The sequence below is a fragment of the Cajanus cajan genome, chromosome 6 (assembly GCF_000230855.2).
Source record: "Cajanus cajan strain Asha chromosome 6, NIPB_CcT2T_4, whole genome shotgun sequence".
NCBI classification, from domain to species: domain Eukaryota; kingdom Viridiplantae; phylum Streptophyta; class Magnoliopsida; order Fabales; family Fabaceae; genus Cajanus; species Cajanus cajan.
The window spans coordinates 39,388,312-39,406,564 of record NC_138522.1 but is presented as its reverse complement, the minus strand read 5'-3'; the positions used below and the strand labels follow the sequence as shown (position 1 = coordinate 39,406,564).

At 31.7% G+C, this 18,253-nt stretch overlaps 2 protein-coding genes across 4 annotated transcripts; one reads left to right on the top strand and one right to left on the bottom strand.

The window, feature by feature from the left end:
* The first annotated feature begins 122 nt into the window (after positions 1–122).
* Positions 123–2,568, top strand: LOC109797405 (proteasome assembly chaperone-like protein). 2 transcript variants are annotated; one of them, XM_083077041.1, is made up of 7 exons: positions 123–446; positions 555–602; positions 675–721; positions 1,665–1,731; positions 1,817–1,860; positions 2,090–2,129; positions 2,218–2,568. In XM_083077041.1, exons 1-7 carry the CDS (start codon positions 381–383, stop codon positions 2,266–2,268), a joined length of 363 nt encoding a protein of 120 aa, XP_082933167.1. In that variant the 5' UTR covers positions 123–380; the 3' UTR covers positions 2,269–2,568. The 2 variants fall into 2 exon arrangements, with proteins under 2 accessions (XP_082933167.1, XP_020213026.1); XM_020357437.3 differs by having other exon boundaries at positions 129–446; positions 2,072–2,129.
* A 1,674-nt stretch (positions 2,569–4,242) lies between these two features.
* Positions 4,243–8,409, bottom strand: LOC109798016 (metal transporter Nramp6.1). Of its 2 annotated transcripts, XM_020358204.3 has the most exons (14): positions 8,289–8,409; positions 8,072–8,186; positions 7,848–7,926; positions 7,709–7,749; positions 7,486–7,564; positions 7,188–7,292; positions 6,719–6,828; positions 6,375–6,556; positions 6,127–6,196; positions 5,871–6,044; positions 5,645–5,749; positions 5,426–5,557; positions 5,186–5,281; positions 4,243–5,041 (listed from the first exon to the last, which is right to left on the bottom strand). In XM_020358204.3, exons 2-14 carry the CDS (start codon positions 8,180–8,182, stop codon positions 4,709–4,711), a joined length of 1,617 nt encoding a protein of 538 aa, XP_020213793.1. In that variant the 5' UTR covers positions 8,183–8,186; positions 8,289–8,409; the 3' UTR covers positions 4,243–4,708. The 2 variants fall into 2 exon arrangements, with proteins under 2 accessions (XP_020213793.1, XP_029126705.1); XM_029270872.2 differs by lacking the exon at positions 8,289–8,409 and having other exon boundaries at positions 8,072–8,240.
* Positions 8,410–18,253: the final 9,844 nt, after the last annotated feature.

Genomic DNA, 18,253 nt, shown 5'->3' with positions numbered 1-18,253 from the left:
TCAGTTTTATACTTTCAACATTTTTTACTTATTTTTTTAGTCTCATTAATTTGACATCTACATATTTTTCCGTCATCTTAAAAAGTTAATTTTTAAAGAAATAGAATTTGTGCGAGACTAAAGTGAAAAATACGGATATGATCCTGGCCTCTCCATTACTTTTCATACTTCCACTAAATTTTTGTCTCTGTGCCGGAGAAGCAGCACTGCAGGAGATACACCCCTCTGTTTTTCCGTTAGAAAACACAATTCCTAAAGAGAGGCCCAAATTTTATAGCAACCCAAAACCAAATACACTATTTCCGTTTCCTCTCAACACCTGCGCATTGAAATAACGTTAGCGACTGACTGGGGAAACCCTCTTACCTGTCGGTGTCACTATGAATATTGATAACAGCACTTCACTATTCCCTCTGTCGCAACTTAATTTCTCTCGCCAAATCAAGGTACCATGTTTTCTGCTTTATGCTCTCAAACTCAATCAATAGTAGCTGTCTTTCAATTTATATTATTTAACATTAACAATTAATTTTGACAAGTTGCTTACTTGTCAGGGAAATGAAACAGAGATTATCATTTCCAGATATGACGATCATTTTCTGGTGAGTGCGGATGGAGTTGTGATCTATGTTTTTATGCTGACAGTGCTTAATTTTCTGACTACTACTTATTAGGTTATTGCCACTCAAATAGGAACCATGGGGACAATGTTGTATGCTAGGTATGCATGTCACTTCTCTACAATAACTTTGATTTCATTTATGTTTCTTGACAAATAAAATTTTGAGCATAAAATTCTCAGAGAATAAATAGTACTACTGAAGAGAATTCCACATTTGACACCTTATGTAGAGTTTTATGAGAAATCATTGCCTTTGTTAGATTAGAGTTAGACTCAGTCACTTGGGTTACCTTTGATTAGAATAGCAATGGACAATGGTCTATCTCTTGTTGTCGTTGATAAGAATTTTTTGTGAGATATTATTGCCTCTATCTTCAGGTCCATGTTTTTGTTGATAAGAAATCTGGCAGGTCAGATCAATCTTGTTACAGACCCAAGATAAAGTTCTTAAATCTTAGGAAGAGAATTAAGGGGTGGAGAAGAGAGAAAGAGGGAACTATTCTAGTATTCTGTAATGATTTATTGAATCAAAAACAGAGATCAATGGAGAGAATTAGAATCCCAATTCCCTTGGGATTCACTTCAGCATAGGATTTTCCCTTTTACAAATGCTCGGTTCCCCAAACTTTACAATCTGAATGAATCCCTCTTCTACACCTCCTCTATTATTCAAGGCCCTGATCTTATTAACTTTACCTGCCTAACTGATTTGACTCATTTTCCTTATTTTCTCTTTTCATCTTTGGATACACCTTCCATGTTTTCTTTTCATTCTTCTGAATCCCTTCAAACCTACCATTTGTGGGTTTGGTTTGGTCAAGAGACTCAAGACCCTTGTGTTCATGAGTTGGCCCAACCCATTGGACGCCCATATTGACAACTAACAAACAAATCGTGCAAAAGTTATGAGAACTAGGACTTTAGAGAATCCTTGGTTTTTTTGTCAGCTTAAAATTCTGGTTCATCATGCACTTTCAAAATAGTGATATGCTTCAAAAAGAAAAGTTTCCTCACACAGTTGCACATGTCTTTCCAATGCCAGAAAGGAAGAAGGGGTGTCAATTAATCCGACATTCAACGTTTCTGTTATATTTGGCAAACGGGATGAGGTATGCTTGCCTATGTCTGAAAATATTTGTTCTCTTTGATCTTTTCCATGATTATTCTTCTTGTTAACTGAATCCATTGATGCAGCCAATGTTAATAGCATGTGCACGTCAGCTGATTGAGCATTTGAGGTAGGTATTCTTTTCTTCCTTAAGAGAATCTGAGTTTTTATTACACATCTTCTGGAGTGTTCAACTTAACATTTCCTCAAAATTAATGTGGGTTTCAAATATCCCTTAAAAGAGATATTTTAAAACAGTTGTCAATATATGATCCTTGAACATGTATAATTTAATAATTCATTTCAGAAATCATTTTGACTCTCCAATTCCTGATTTGCAGTTTGTCTGGTTCCTCCAGGCCATTGGTGCTCTCACTTGGTCTTAAAGATCATTCTGCGGTATGTTATACTGCTTTGCTCTTCTTCATGGGAAAGGAAAAGAAACAACAAATAAATAACCATACACATATTTCAATGTTCTATGCAGGAGACATTGAAAGGCATTGTTTCTGCAGTGATCGACAATAGCACGTGGTAAGAAATTGCTGATGAAATGTCAAATTTAATATAGTATGCAGAACTGCCGCATAGCTCAACCTTGTGGAGTTGCAGTGATTTTTAATTAGTGAATGCTGACTATTTTTTCTACCTTATTAGTATTTTCCAAAGTAAATGCAACAGTGTATTTCTGACTTTTGCACTTCAGATTAGAGTACGTAATTGACATTTATTACTGCAAGATAATCAGATTTTCTACTGTTAGGTGTAACGGATCGAAGTACTCAATTAATCAACTTTTCATCTTATGGTATGCAAACTTGGGTTAATATTGTTTCCAGTGAGTTGCTAATTGTCTGTACTTACATTCAGCCACTCAAAGAAGGGATTGGATTTTGAGGTCAAAATTTCAAATTTATAATAATTTTGTACTCCATCTTGACTGCTATACAACGGGGAAAAAAGTATAGTGGCCTAAAATGAGTAATTTTTAACTAACTTCATCATATTTAATGATAGTGTTCTGAACTACGTACCCTTCATTTAATTGAAATGTTGTTTTCAATGACTTTTTTTTTTTTATATAAATCAAATTCCAGTAAAGGATAATTTAATTAGAAGAAGTTTATATCTTTTTAACGAAATTAGAAAATTCAATGATACGGAGAACTAATTTTCTTAATTAAAATGAATTATTTATTTTTCTTATTTATCAATTTGAAAGGAGTAATATAAATGTTTTGAATTTTAAATATGTGTGGAAAATTTGGAGAGAATAAAGAATGTATAAATAAGTAGAGTCGGAAAGTGGAGAAAAAAAAAATATTTTAAGATCAAAATTTTCCTATTGTTGTCACAGTGTTCTAAAGTTAAAAATACATGTATAATATGCATAAGATTAAGGGTGTGATTTCAATGCACTTAAACGGAAAAGCATGAGTGTGGATGGATTGAGTTCAACGTACATTTAGCTATTCTAAACGGCAAAACAAACATGCACTAAATGTATCTCATCGCATCAATAACAATGGACGATAGTATAAATATAAAATCCAAATGATCGAAGCACGATTACTAGTTTTTAGGAAATTCTTATGTTGTTTAGAGAATTTCTATTGTTGGAGGTTGATTTGATGAAAATTAATAAGGAGCTACGATTACGAGCCAAATGCTAATGAATCAAATAAAAATGTAATAGTGAATAAGCTAAGTTGTTATGTTGTCTAGGGAATATCTCTTGTTGGATATTGAATTGATGAAAACCTACATGCAACGAAGATTATGAACCAAAGGCTAATGAATGAAATAAAAATGTGATAGTGAATAGGCTAAGTTGTGGTGATCTTAATTTTTGTGTGTTCAATTCTATTAAACTTGTATTATCTATTTATTACGAATATGCTACAATTTTTACATGTAATTATTGATTATGATTTACGATTCTTTTTTTTTGGCTTAACTTCTTATTTGATCATTTAAGAAATTAGAATCCTAAAGCTAACGTAACGAACAGAGGAATTGATTAATTAATCAATTAATCTATTTGAAAACTAAGATTGAAGGTCGGTCATGCATCAGTACATAATTTGATTATCCTAAACATCTACCAATTAATTACGATGTGATTGTTGTTCAATTAATCAATTCAAACATATAAGGATTGATCAACCGAAGAGTTAAGGCAATAGAATCTAATTGACTGAATAAGCAATAACTTAATTGAAATTAAAACATTTTGAGTTTTAAGCACAAATTACACCATAATTGTAATTACAGATTTAGCTGCCGGTGGTCATAGGAGATAAACATAAACATTTAAGAATCCACAAAGAATTGGTTTGCAATTGGCTGTGAAGTAATTCTTAAGAAATTCTTTCATGTGGACTTTAGATACCATGAAAGTTTTTTGTCTTCAGAAATCCCTTTTAATAGATTACCACATCTCTAGTGTGCAGTTTGTCTCATGAATGTATAAAGTTTGCCTAAAAACATAAAACTCGAGGTAGAGGAAGAATAGAAGAGAAGAAAACAATTCATTCTCAGAGAAAATGGTTGTAAATTGTAATACAACGAATACAATACATTACAGACTGTAACATCTTGCTTTCAGTCACGCCTTTCATTACAAAGTAAAATTTGACAAAGCTACTTACTATTGGGGTTTATTATTCAAAAACTTTCAAGACCTGTTGGTCCTGGGGCTTACACTGAAGTGGTTAAATTTCTCTACAACATAAAATAACATAAAAACTTATCTATAGTTATGTATTTAGTACGCACAACAAGCACATGGTGACAATTTGAGAGGAGAATTCTCATGGTCCAAACATTACATTCACTTCCAATCCATCATTTTGAGAGCCAGCCATCATCTGTCTCGTTGCTCATTAGAATGAATTGAAAGCAGTGCAATGTTTAACGCTTATGAGCAAAACCCTTCTTTTGGTGATGCATTTTATTTATGAACAAAACCCCTTCTCCTATTGTGGCAGTGGAATATCAGCCAAATCTTCTCTATAGGGAACTTGGCTCAACTCTAATTGACCATTATTCATAAATCCCTTTTCCATGTGGGTTTGCATTGCTGGTTCATTCTTTGTCTCAATATATGTCTTGACAGTGTCTTTTCTGAAGGTTAGGTAGATTACTGCGCCAATATAAACTGCCATCAGAGGAAACACTATGATCCCAATGAACACATTCGCCATCTTTGGTAGACTATTATGAATTAGCCAATCCACGAAGGCAGTAGAGAGGTAGTACACATTGATACCAATGATCCCCAAGCCTAGTATCCATGAGATCACAATGATCTGCACAAAATTATGTCACATTTTTTTCAATCTTTAACTAAAAATATCTCTAATATTGCTCTAGGATAATGGCTAGTGGCCACTATTATATTATGGGATATTAAAACGGAATACTTGTATTGAAGAGGGAAAAAGACAACTCACAATTATAGAATTCTTGTGAGGTCCCATTTTGATACTGCTGCTGCTAAACTTAAGCAGTGGAATTAAAGCGAATGGAAGCTCAAAAGAAAGTATCATCTGCAAAACAATTTTGGATGTATTCTATCATGATTTTTAATACAAATAATTATTTATTAATTTCTTAGCTAATGCTCTTAAAACATTTATTAGTAGGACTTGAGAAAGCAAAGAAAAGAAAGACAAATTCTAGAATATACAAACCGATGCAATGATGATAAGCCGACCAGCCCCTGCAGAACCACCAATGATGGAAACAATGAGACTAGGTGTTATGGCAATGCACCTAGTCACAAGGTTTCTGATCCACGTTTTCATCCTCATGTCCAAGAAACCCTATAGCACCAAACCAACAACTTGAATTGAGTAAATCCTTCATCAAATTATTAAGAAAAAGGGTGTTTGATGATTTTCCTAAATAACCTGCATGATGTATTGCCCTGCATAGGTTCCAGTGATAGCTGAACTTTGTCCTGAGGCTAGCAGTGCTACAGCATAAACTGTTGAACTCGACTTTCCCAACACATTCTACATACAATGAAATTAAAATTTCATGTGAAATAACTTGGAGCTGAGTTAGGATTAAACTTAAGATTATGATTTGACTACGACATTGGCATGGTAACTTATGTAGAATTGAATTAAGAACCTTGAGAAGGAAGGAAGCACTGTTAAGGGTAAGATCGCTGCAGTGACCAGTATTTTCTGCAGAAAGATTGTCAGCAGAGCACACAGTTCCCGTTACAGAAATCATTGCAACATTGATTAGAAATGCCACAAACAGTGCGAACGCACTTTCTATGAGAAAGTATCTACATGCATCCTGCGCAATCAAGAAAATGCGTCATATTAATTTCATTTTAAAGATCGTCACTTAAACTTTCTTTATTTCCTGAGTGGCTTACATTGATGCCACGCACGGAACTTGGTACTTTCCTAGACAGCACCAGAGCAGAGTGGAGGAAAAGATTGTGCCTGCATTTTGTCAACAGAAAAGCATTAGGCAGTGAATATTTAAAGAGATTATTGTTATATAAACTTAATTAACTTGGCTGCACTATGCTAATTAAATTATAACATGTTATCATATTTAAGTGATTTGATAGGGTATAAAATAAAAAAGAAAGAAAAGTAATAAAGTTAAAGAGAGTACGGCATGACAAGGGCACCCAAAAGGGCAATAGCATCTCCTGTGGCTCCATGACCACTGAGTTTTGGGATGAACATTCCTTTGATTACACCAGAAGCAGGTGGTTTCACGTAGCTCAATTCCCCAAAGAAACATCCAGCCATTACAAAAACTAGCATTGATATCAGCAGTTCTAACTTCCTTACCTGTCCAAACCCAGTAACATGTCAATAACTAATCTTACTCTTCAAAATCATCAAAAAGAAAAATTGAAAGAAAATTAAACATTATTATGAGACTTTAGTACTATCTTAAATGAGATATATTGTATCTTCATAATTTTAAATTATTGCAAAAAACTAAATTACCCCAAATCTCTGCAGACCCAGAAACAAGAGGGTGCTACAGCCAGTAACAAGAACTCCTGCCCATACTGGGATTTTGAAGAGTATGTTCAACGCGAAGGCTGTGCCAATCACTGCCACAATCAAGTTTGGTTTAAATTAATGAGCATAAAAGTGTAAAGATTAATTCAACTTAATTAAAAACTAGTAATATTAATGCTATATTTTTGTCAAGTTCATGAGAATGCTTTTAACAAGAGGGTAATTAATTTTGGAAAACAAAACATGAAATCTAAGCATAGTACTTATGAATAACTATTTTACTCACAAAATTTTTACAATATACTGTATATTTTTTTTTCATCTTTCCGTCACGCGTCATATTAACTTTTTCTCTCACTTTATTGTAGAAGTTGTAGTAGGACATTTTTCATCTATTATTTTGATTGAAAGGGTAACAAGGCGATGGAACAATAAAAAGACAAATTAGAACCTTCAGGTATGTCTGCAGCTATGACAGCGAGTTCAGCTAATAACCATAAGCAGTACTTGACCAATAATGGGTATTCCGCTTTGCATAATTCTGAAAGGTGTTTGCCTGCAAAATCCAAACCACAGACATAATTTTCTCAAAAAGAGAAAACATTTCATACTAATAATCTTCACATATATTTATTGCAACTACCACTTCTCTCTCATTCATTAGATAGGAACGGTTACATATCACAAGTACAATCTCAATTATCAAACTAGTCAACTTGATAAACAGTATATATTAATAGTAGCGTTACCAGTGGTTACGCCAAGATTCGCAGCCAATGATTGAATTATAAGCGCAAACACCAGTCCAATAAGTATTACCCACAGCAGCTGAATACAACACAACATATAAAGAGATTCATTAAATAATAGAGTATTAAAGAATATGTTGCTAAAAAAAACTTATATTTCTTCGTTCAGATTTCCTGTTTAATTGGCTTGTATTCTAATTAACTTGTTGCTTAATAGATATACCTCATATTTGTGGTCAGCTCCAGCTTGCAGATCAGTTTCCACTGCGTAAATGAGAAAATTAAAAATAAATAAGCGCTTGCATGTACATATATATGACATAAAGTGAGAGACATGTATAGAGGTATAGAGAGAGAGCTACTGTTTCCAGGATCAAGGTAAGCCAAGGAGACCAGAAAGCCAGGACCTACATATGCCAAAAACTTTTTCCACCCAGGTTTCTGTGTCATTAATAATGCATCAGTGTTATATATCACATAGATGAAGCTAATAAAGACTCACCCTAGTGCTTGAAATACTTAAGTGCACCAAAAAATGTGACTAGAAAAGAATGTTAAAAAGTTAGGCATAGAGAGAAAGAAAGACCTGGGGATGAGATTGAGATGGTGCAGGAAGGTCGTTAGAGGGGGTGGCATTGACGGCTACTATGCGGTTGCTACCTTCCTTCACTTGCTGCTGGGTTAAGCTTGCCATCATGTGTCTGCAGTGAAGTGCAAGGGTCAAGATTTGATTGAATTTGAATGAATAAAGTTATAAGTTTGCATATTTATATTCAACAGTGATGACGTGCTCTTTCCCTTACTTATTTGGAGTTCAGACAAGTCAGAGTTCCATTTTCATGCCTCTTAACTCACCTAGCTTACATCCAAGACGCTGTCTTATTTCAATGTAATATATGGCAGGCATGAGTCGCACACGACATTTTAATCTTCTTCGTCTTAATTAATTTGATATTAGTATATAGTAAGTTTGTTAATTTTTATAATAAATCTGAATATTATTAAAAGTGTAGAATAATTTTCTTGAAATTTTTCTGGCTCAAAACTACATCGTCCTAGACCTACTTATTTTGTAAAAAATTTCTGTACATTAAGAATTCAAACTCTTAGAAAACTAATTATTAGTTTTTAATAAATTTAATGACATACAATTAAGGATGTCACGTTTTTCAAACTCTTATAAAACTAAATTATTAGTTTTTAATAAATTTAATGACATACAATTAAGGATGTCACGTTTTTAATACAAATTATCTGTTTTCATATGATTTTTTTTTTTTATGGATTTTACGAGTCAATCTTTTGTTAGTCCATAAGTATTTATTTCACTGTGTTTTTCTCTTTCATTTACTATTTTGGTATGTACTTGTTGGTTATTTCTCTTTTACTTTTGTGTTTATAGTATCAAATTTTTTGTTCAATTTATTTTTTGTGTGTTTTCTATAGATGATGAATTGATTGTAATGAAACTTAACAGTGGCTTAAAAAGATATGCATGAGTGGGAAGTTTTATTTTTCTTTTATCAATTTATGATGGGCCGGGGGAGATTTGAGTATTTTTCTCTTCATATATTTTCTCCTTCTATAAAAATTCACCATAAAAATTATTTCACGATTCAATATATTATTCAAATTGGCTATATCTAAATTGTGTTATTTCAATTTCTCAATTTATAGTCCAATTTTTATCCATTCTCATTTTTTTCGTTATTTTCTCACACATGTTTTAGATCTAATAATTCCTTTTGCATAAGAAGGGGCAATTAAAAAACTGAAAAATTATTGCATTTTGATTGTGAAATAGAGTTTTATAGTGTGTTTGGATGAGGAATTTATATAGGGTAATTCATTTATTTGAAGAATTTCAAATTTCTTGAGATGAAATCTTTGTTTGGATGAGGAATTTACAAAGAATTTGAAATCCAAGCATTTGTAAAATTCTTTAAAATAGTAGAATTTCAAATTCTTCCAAAAATGAGAGAATTTGAAATTTCTCATATTTGTTTTTCTTATTTCACCTATATATTTTATCTTATCTCTTCATTCTTTTAAATTATTGGATATTCAAATATATTTTTAAAATTATTAAATATTATCTTATATTATTTTTTAAAATTATTAAATATTATCTAATATTAATTTTTAAAATTATTAAATATTTAAAAATTTATTAATATTTATTTTTATAAAATTTAATTTAAAAATCTCAACATATAAATATATTTTTAAAATCAATTTTATTATGATGGAATCAAATTATCATATTCAACCTAACAATTTAAAATTTAAGAAATTTAAATTGACTCATCCAAACAAAATATTTTAAGAATGATAAAAATTGAAATCAAAGTAATTCAAATACCAAGAATTTAAAATTCCTTAAATTTGTAAAATTCCTCATCCAAACACACTATTAAGCATTTCATTTTAGTGTTGCACAAGATTGAAGAATGAAAAATGAGAAGTTGATAAAAAAATTATATCAAAAAAGATACAAAGGTAACTTTCTTATTATTATTTGTCATTCAATATATGTTGAACATGAATTATAATTATTTATTAGTGTAAAATAGTTAATTATACTAAAAAAATAAAGAAAAAAATTGTTATTATTGAATCGGAAGTGTTGATATATTTCATCAAAGAAATTGAACCTTTTATGAAAAAAAAATAGACAAGATGGATATCATTGGTACTATAATGTTTTATTTGTTTATATAAAAATTGTACATGTTTAAAAGACTTGAGAACCGTCTTAATTTTTTTGATTTTGTATTTTTCTTTTCACATAAATCATATATTTTTGAATTTGTATTTTTTAATTAATAACTTTTTTATCATTAATTAAAGTGGCGTAGTCAAGTTAGGAATTGAAGATTATAGACCAATTACCCTAGCTAACTTTCAATTTAAAGTGATATCTAAATTAAAGTGTTGGTCGACCAACTTGCTATTTTGGCTCCTAAGTTTATTTCTAGACAACAGTGGGATTTTATTAAAGGGCATTAGACCTCTGATTTACTATAAAAAAAAATACAAATTACCGACGAATAATTTTTGACGAATATAAATTTATTAAAAAATTTATATTTTCAACGAATTTTATTGACGGAAAAAAAATTTTATAAGAAAAGTTAAATTATTGACGGATAATTTCTGACGGATACAAATCTGTCAAAAAATTTATATTTTCGATGGATTTTATCGACAGACAATTTTTAACAGATAAAAATCTGTTAAAAAATTTATATTTTCGACGGAAGAAAAATTTTGTAGGAAAATTTATATTATCGATAGATAATTTTTGACAAATACAAATCCGTCAAAAAAATTTATATTTTCGACAGATTTTACCCATGGAAAAAATATTCGTAGGAAAAATTATATTATCGATGAAATATTTTCGATGGATTTATATTTGTCGAAAATGTAAGAATTTTTAATGAAAATTTTCAACAGATGCTTAAATCAAATTTTTTTGACAGAATGTTACTGACGAATAATGATTTGTCAAAAATTCCATGGTTTCTAGCAATTGATTTTTGATGAAATATCCGTCAAAAATGTTATATATATATATATATATATATATATATATATATATAGAGAGAGAGAGAGAGAGAGAGAGAGAGAGAAGAGAGAGAGAAAGAGAGAGAGAGAGAGAGGGAGGGAGGAGGAGGAGGAATCAAATGACTCAAAGTAATTCTTGGTAAAGTTGCTCCATTTAATAACTTATGGTATACATTGAATTTCATCGATCCAACTATTAAATTAAAAGTTCTTAAATTTTACTAATAATTAATATAGAGAAAAATTGATTAGCTCTGGAATAAATTATTTGCTAAAAATATAGTTAAAAAATTAATTATTTTAAATTTTTTAACTAGAATCTTATTGACAATTTATTATATGATCATGATATTTTTGTATAACTAATATGTGATTTTAAATTTGATATGAAAATATTATGATATAATTAGATAAGATTTTAAATTAGTATTTTATTTATGATTGATAATTAAAAAATAAAACAAGGATAAATGCATTTTTGAATTTTATATCTTAGATTTAAGATAAATAAATATATTAAGTTAATCAATAATTTATTTAAAATGTTAAAATTTAATTTATAAATATGTAATAAATTAATATTTATAATTTTATAAATTATATTATCATTATAAACTATAAAAATAATATTTTAAAATATATAATTTATTATTTAAACTTTTAAATTTATAATAAATAATTGAAATTGTATCATAATATTAAATTTTAAATAGAAATAAATAGATTGTTAATTATAAAAGTAATTATATATAAAAATAAAGATTAATTAAATATAATATAATTATTATTATTTATTAATATAATTAAATATAATATAATTATTCTATTTTTATAATAGTCTGGATACATCAGAATGAGAGGGATCCAAAGATTGTACAAATATGAGATTATATAGTTGAGAATGACTTAAAGGAATTAATTTGTATTACTTATACTAACAAGATGCATCTAATTTTCGGTAGCTTATCTTATTAGAACTTCACAGTTAAGCGTGCTTAAATTGAAGTAATTTAGAGATGGATGACATTTTGGAAAATTTTCTAAAAAGTGTACGAGTAAGGACAAAACATGCTGAAAAGTGAGGTGTCATGGAATGGAGCGTGTTACATTAATAAATTTATTAAAATTAAATGAAAAAAATTGACAGATTTATCCGTCAGAATCACACAAAGATTTTCAAACAATATCGATGAAATTTATGACGAAATATATGTCGATAATTTCTGACAGATACATCAGTCGATAATTACCGACAGATATTTTCCACAGAATCATCCATCAAAAAATTTTGATGGATTAAATTATTTATGACTGATATTCCTTTTTACCAACGGATTATGTCCGTAAAAAATTTATGTTTCTCTTGTAGTGGATTGTATTTGTATAACTTCTAAAGTCATTATAATATGTTAGATAAAAAAAAATGGTCATAATTTAGCTATTAAATTTGATATTAAGGAGGTTTTTGACACTTTGGATTGGAAGTTCCTAATTAAGGCTTTGCAAGTTTTTGGGTTTAATAGTATGTTTCATGATTGAATCCAAACTATCTTAAAGTTGGTTAGGCTTTCTTTTTCTGTTAATGGTTCTTCAATGGTTATATGTTTTGTACAAAAAGGGTGCACCAGGGAGATTCGTTATTGCCCATACATTTTTGTGTAGTTGAGGATGTTCTTAGTATGGGTATCACCTTCCTGGTGGAAAATAATTACTTTTTTCCAATGGCTAGCCCGGTATCCCAACCCCTTCTCATGTACTATATTTGGATGATATATTCGTATTTTGTCGTGGTATTATTGAAATTTTTAAAGTATTTGAAGCAACTATGAAAAATGCAAATTTTATCATGGCTCTATGTCTTTGGCGAGGGTGGCTAAGGTGCAGGATATACTTGGTTTTGTTGTTGATCGTCTATTCGTCTTCCTTTTATATATTTGGGGATTCCCATTTTAAAAGAAAAACCACATGCCCGACATTTGCTTGGTATCATGGATAAAATTCAATGTAAGTTGTCCTCCTAGAAGAGTATGTTTATTTCCTTCATGGGACAAGTGCAGTTGGTTCGATCGATTATTTCAACCATGTTGCTCTATGACTTTCATGTATACTCTTGGCTAAAATCTTTGGTTAATACATTGGACATATGTGGATTAGAAACTTTATTTGGTCAGGTGATACTTTAGTGTGTAAACTAGTTACGGTAGCTTGGAAACATGTCTGTAGGCCACTTAAGGAGGGGGGTTGAGCATAAGATCTATTAGTTCCTTAAATGAAACACCTACTTTAAAGCTTGGTTGGGATTTTTTACATTCTAATGATTAGTGGGTTTTGCTCATGCGTGCTAGATTTTTGAAGCAACGTGCTCTTATGTTGAGGTATAAACCTTCTTCTATTTAGCCTTCCTTATCGCATCATTGGTTGTCTATCAATGACAATACTGGATGGGTTACTGATAACAAGAAAGATGTCAGCTTTTGGACTGATTCATGGTGCCTAGACACATCTATTGTTAATGCTCTTGGCATTTTTGTAAGGTTACAATGTCACTTGCGTGCATCGATTTCTTGTTTTGTTTAGCATTCTGCTTGGAATATTCCATAGCTAATCCTTAACTAACTATTCCTATTCTAAGTTATGCCTTGTCACATCTATGTACCCCTTGTGGACATGGGAAAGATCAACCGATCTTTGCCATCTTGCTAATGATGGGGTCCTCTCTAAAGTCTAATTTTCATATTGTTAGGCTACCAAAGTAACAAGTCTTTTTAGACTCAATTCATTTCGTCTAATGTCATCCCCTCCTCACGATTAAGCATTTTATGACGATTATTGCACAAAAGCTACCAATTGATGAGAATCTCATATCTCAAGGCATTATCGTGGTTTCTATGTGTAGTTATTGTGGGTCTTTATATGAAAGCATGGATCATTTGTTTCTTGAATGCTGCTTTGCTAAAGCTTTATGGTCTTGGTTGCAAGAAATGATATAAGTTACCATTGATTTATCATCCACCATCTTGCTTTTCAATTTCCTACAAAGAAGTTGGAGTAGTCAAGTTATGGATGTTTTGGCTTCTACAATGGTGCATGTCATTTGGATCATCTGGTTAGGGAGAAACTATTTATGCTTCAACAATAGAGCCTTTTGTTCCAACACTCAATTTTAGTGGTTGTGATAGAAGTGAGTGGGAGAAGTGATGATTGAACTCCTCCAAGCTCCTTCTAGGCACGGATCCACTTCAAAGGAGATACTACCGAATGAATGAACACCTTAGGAAGGTGAGAAGCTTGCGGAATGAAGGCCTAAGCCTTGAAGGAAGCATCCAAGCTCAAGAACATCAAAGGATTGCACACTTCAAAGGGAAGGAAACTAGGTTTTCCTAAGTGAATTTTGAAGGCACTCTCTAAGGTTCTCTCTTGAATGATTCGGTGACTCTTGAAAATGGCTGAAGCAACTCAGATTTTCATATATTCAAAAGTGATTACAATGTGTACGAGAAACACTTTAAGTAGGGACGGTTTTGGCACCTAGACTAAACTACACAAGTTGGCGCCTAAAATTTGAATTCAAATTGGAAATTTGAATTCAAATTTTGGTGCACATGGGTGTGGCCGTGAGTTTAGGTATCTAATGTGCATCTAGGTCTGATTTGAGAGTCATTTAGGGTTAATTTGAGTGTCACATGTTCAGCCACCAATTGGTGCAAAACATGTGACTCAAATGTAACTTAAATGGCTTCCAAATTAAACCTAATTTAACCTAGTTAACCTACTTTAGTATTTCTTGTATTTTCCTAATCTAATGACCTAAATACAATGGTCAAACAAATACAATGGAAAGGAAAAATTACAAGAATGAAAATGAGCCCAATATTGGGTACCAAAAGCCCAAAGGCCCATGAAGCCCAAAACTAGGCCCAACAAGCCAAAAACCTAAAATGCTACTCTATGTGGTCCAAAATACAAGACCAAAATATATGATACCTATACTAACATGATGTATAAAAAACATATGAAAATAGCTATAACAAAATATGGCCCATGAAAAGTTCAACTTGGGCCTTCCTAGGCCCATTGGGCCCGATGGGCCCTGACTGGCCCAAACCTTCATGTCTAGCCAACTCCTCTTGGATCTTTGAGTATGTCACCTCTTGCACTCCAAAGCATGATTCCATCATCCCCTCCCTCTTGAAAAGGATTTGTCCTCAAATCTCGAGGATGAATGGAAGAAGAAAAATTAACACCTACATATAAAACATGCAAGGAATAAGAAGTAACATGGTAAGAGAAAAGATCATGGATCCTAAGAGGAGTCCTAGTATCTAACCTAACAAAGAAAGATAAAATATTAGACTCTCTAAAAATAGGCTCCTCTTCTAAGCATAACCTAGAAGTAAAACCTAAAAATGTAAGAACACTATGACTAAGACAATGAAAAGACTGATTTTTAAACACTACAATATCTTGCCTAAAGTACCCTAAATGGTATCCTAGGCTTTTCCTAAAATATAAAGATAATACTACTAAAAAACGTCCTAAACAATTTTGGATTTGATTGTTTATTAGATACTCATAGTCATATATTCTATTTTTTTCTTGTAGGGAAGGAAACATATTAAGTTCAAAAAAATAAGAACTTCCCATAAGATCAAGCATAGAATATAGATTATTACAATTTATATCTACTAAACAATGTAAACCAAAAATTGGGTGCTTTATGAAATCCAAAGAAATACTTCCTTCCTTGTGCACCTTCAAGGAAGTAGTATAAGGAGTAACACTAGGTATAGTCCACTCCTTCTTCACTATATCTCGAAGTTGAGAAGAATTCTTTACTTGAAATTCATTTTGTTCCTCATTCTCAACTTTAAGATAAGTAGCAGCATTAGGATAAGAGCCAAGACTTTTATGAATAAAGAGAGTTCTTTCCAAATCTTGCTTGGTCATAAAATAACTCTCCTTGGTCACAAAGGTTTTAGTGGAATCCCCTTCTTCCACACTCTTTCCTTCTTTTCTTTCTTTATTTCTTTTTCTTTTCATTTGCTTTTGATCCTCAAACACTTGGGGTGGTGTTAAAGGATTAAAAACAACTTTCTTATTTTTATGAGTGAAGGTTATTTTGTTAGTAAGGCCATCATGTATAGTTTGTTTATCAAATTGCCATGGCCTACCAAGCAAAATATGACAAGCTTCCATAGGGATCACATCACATAAAACTTTGTCTTTATAATCCCCTATAGAAAACTTGACCTTCACTTGTTGATTCACCTCCAATTCCTCACCTTCATTGAGCCAATGAAGTTTATAAGGGTGAGGGTGAGGAATGGTGGTAAGGGCTAACTTGTTAACCAACCTTGTACTACAACAATTAGAACATGATCCACTATCAACAATGAGAGAACAAGTTCTTTTAGAAACCAAACATCTTGTATGAAAGATGTTCTCTCTTTGAGATAGTGAAGTGGGACAAGGTTGGCTTCCAAGAAGCCTTTTGATCATAAGAAGATCACCATCCACAGGATATAACTTTTCAATTTTAGGATCTTCCTCACTAGTCTCACTACCACTTGAAGTGGTAGAACTAGATTCATCAAGACTACTATAAATGTCTTGTCCTCTCAAAATCATGACCTTTTTAGTTGGACATTGAGAAGCTATATGGCCTCTCCCAAGACATTTAAAGCATTTGATGTCACTAGTTTTACTAATAGAAGTGACAACATTTTTATTATTTTCTTTTTTTATTTCTTTTTCTTGACCCTTACTAGAGTTTTTAGAAGAGTCATATTGACCCTCTCTCTTGTAGTCATTCTTGATATAAGAGTTAGTTTGAGTTTTTCCTTTTCTCAAATTTTGTTGTTCCACCCTTATACAAAGTTGAACCAAATCATCAAGGTCCCTATAAGGGAGTAACTCAACTCTATCTCTTATATCAAAATTTAGACCACTTAAAAACCTAGCAATGGTCAATCTTTCCTCTTCCCTTATGCCAGCCCTCATGAGATACAACTCCATCTTTTGTCTATACTCCTCAACACTCATATTCTTTTGTTGGAGTCTTTGGAGCTTATCCATAAGCTCCCTACTATAATAAGAAGGTATGTGCCTTCTTCTCATAGCACTCCTCAACTCATTCCAATAAGTGATTGGAGGGTCATTGTGAAGTCTTCTCTCTCTCTCTAAGGATGTCCACCAATACATAGCTTGTCCTTGGAAAGCTAAGGTGGCCAAGGGAACTTTTCTTTCTTCACCTACTTGGTGACAAGTGAAGATTTGCTCCACTTTCATTTCCCAATCCAAGTAGGCATCCACATCTTCTTTTCCATGAAAGTAAGGGAGATCAACCCTTGATTCCCTCACTTTGTGTTCTTTAATGACTCTCCTAGGATGAGGTTGATAGTAAGCATCCATATGCAAACTACCATCATTATTTTGGCTTTGAGAATCATTGGAGCTCTTGGTTGAGCTCCTAGAAGAACCTTTTGGACTTTTATTTTTATTTAATCTTTTCAAAAGTTTTTCTTCTCGTTGCTTAATCATTTGAATCTCTTGTTCTAAAGCCATGATTTGTACTTCTTTTTCAAGTTTTTCTTTTTGTTTTTGAAGTACTTCATCTTGCTTCCAAAGTTTTAGTGCTTCAACCTCCTTTACAATTCTTTTAAAACTTTTAGGAGATTGAAAGTCACTACTACTTTGAGAATGTTGACTCATGATTAAGCAATAAGAGTTTATATGCTATGCAAAAAGGTATAAAATATTTTTGAGATTTTCTAGGAATGAAAATAGCACTTGGAAGTCTAAGTGTACAAGTTGCACTATCAAGGGAGGTGAGCTACAAAGAGCCACTTAATAACCAAGCCTTTTCAAGTGGAAATCACTAAACTCCTTTGTGGTACTTCCAATTCCTCAAAACTTTTCACAAAACTTTTTGTATGCTTTTTCACAATTGGTTTGTTTTTAACACTTAACTAAACGTGAACAAATAAAACTACACAATTCTAGACGTTTATAGGCAACAAAGTAAAGCAATTAAGTACAAGAAAACTTGAAAGAAACAAGTTAAGCAACTAGTCGGATATCCTAAGTGGAAGCTTGAAACATATGAAATTTTCAAGCCACTTCCACTAGTACTACACGTGAGAGTCTATCAAGGATGTAGATATACCTGACCAGCTTCTTAATACTCCCTCCAAGCTTT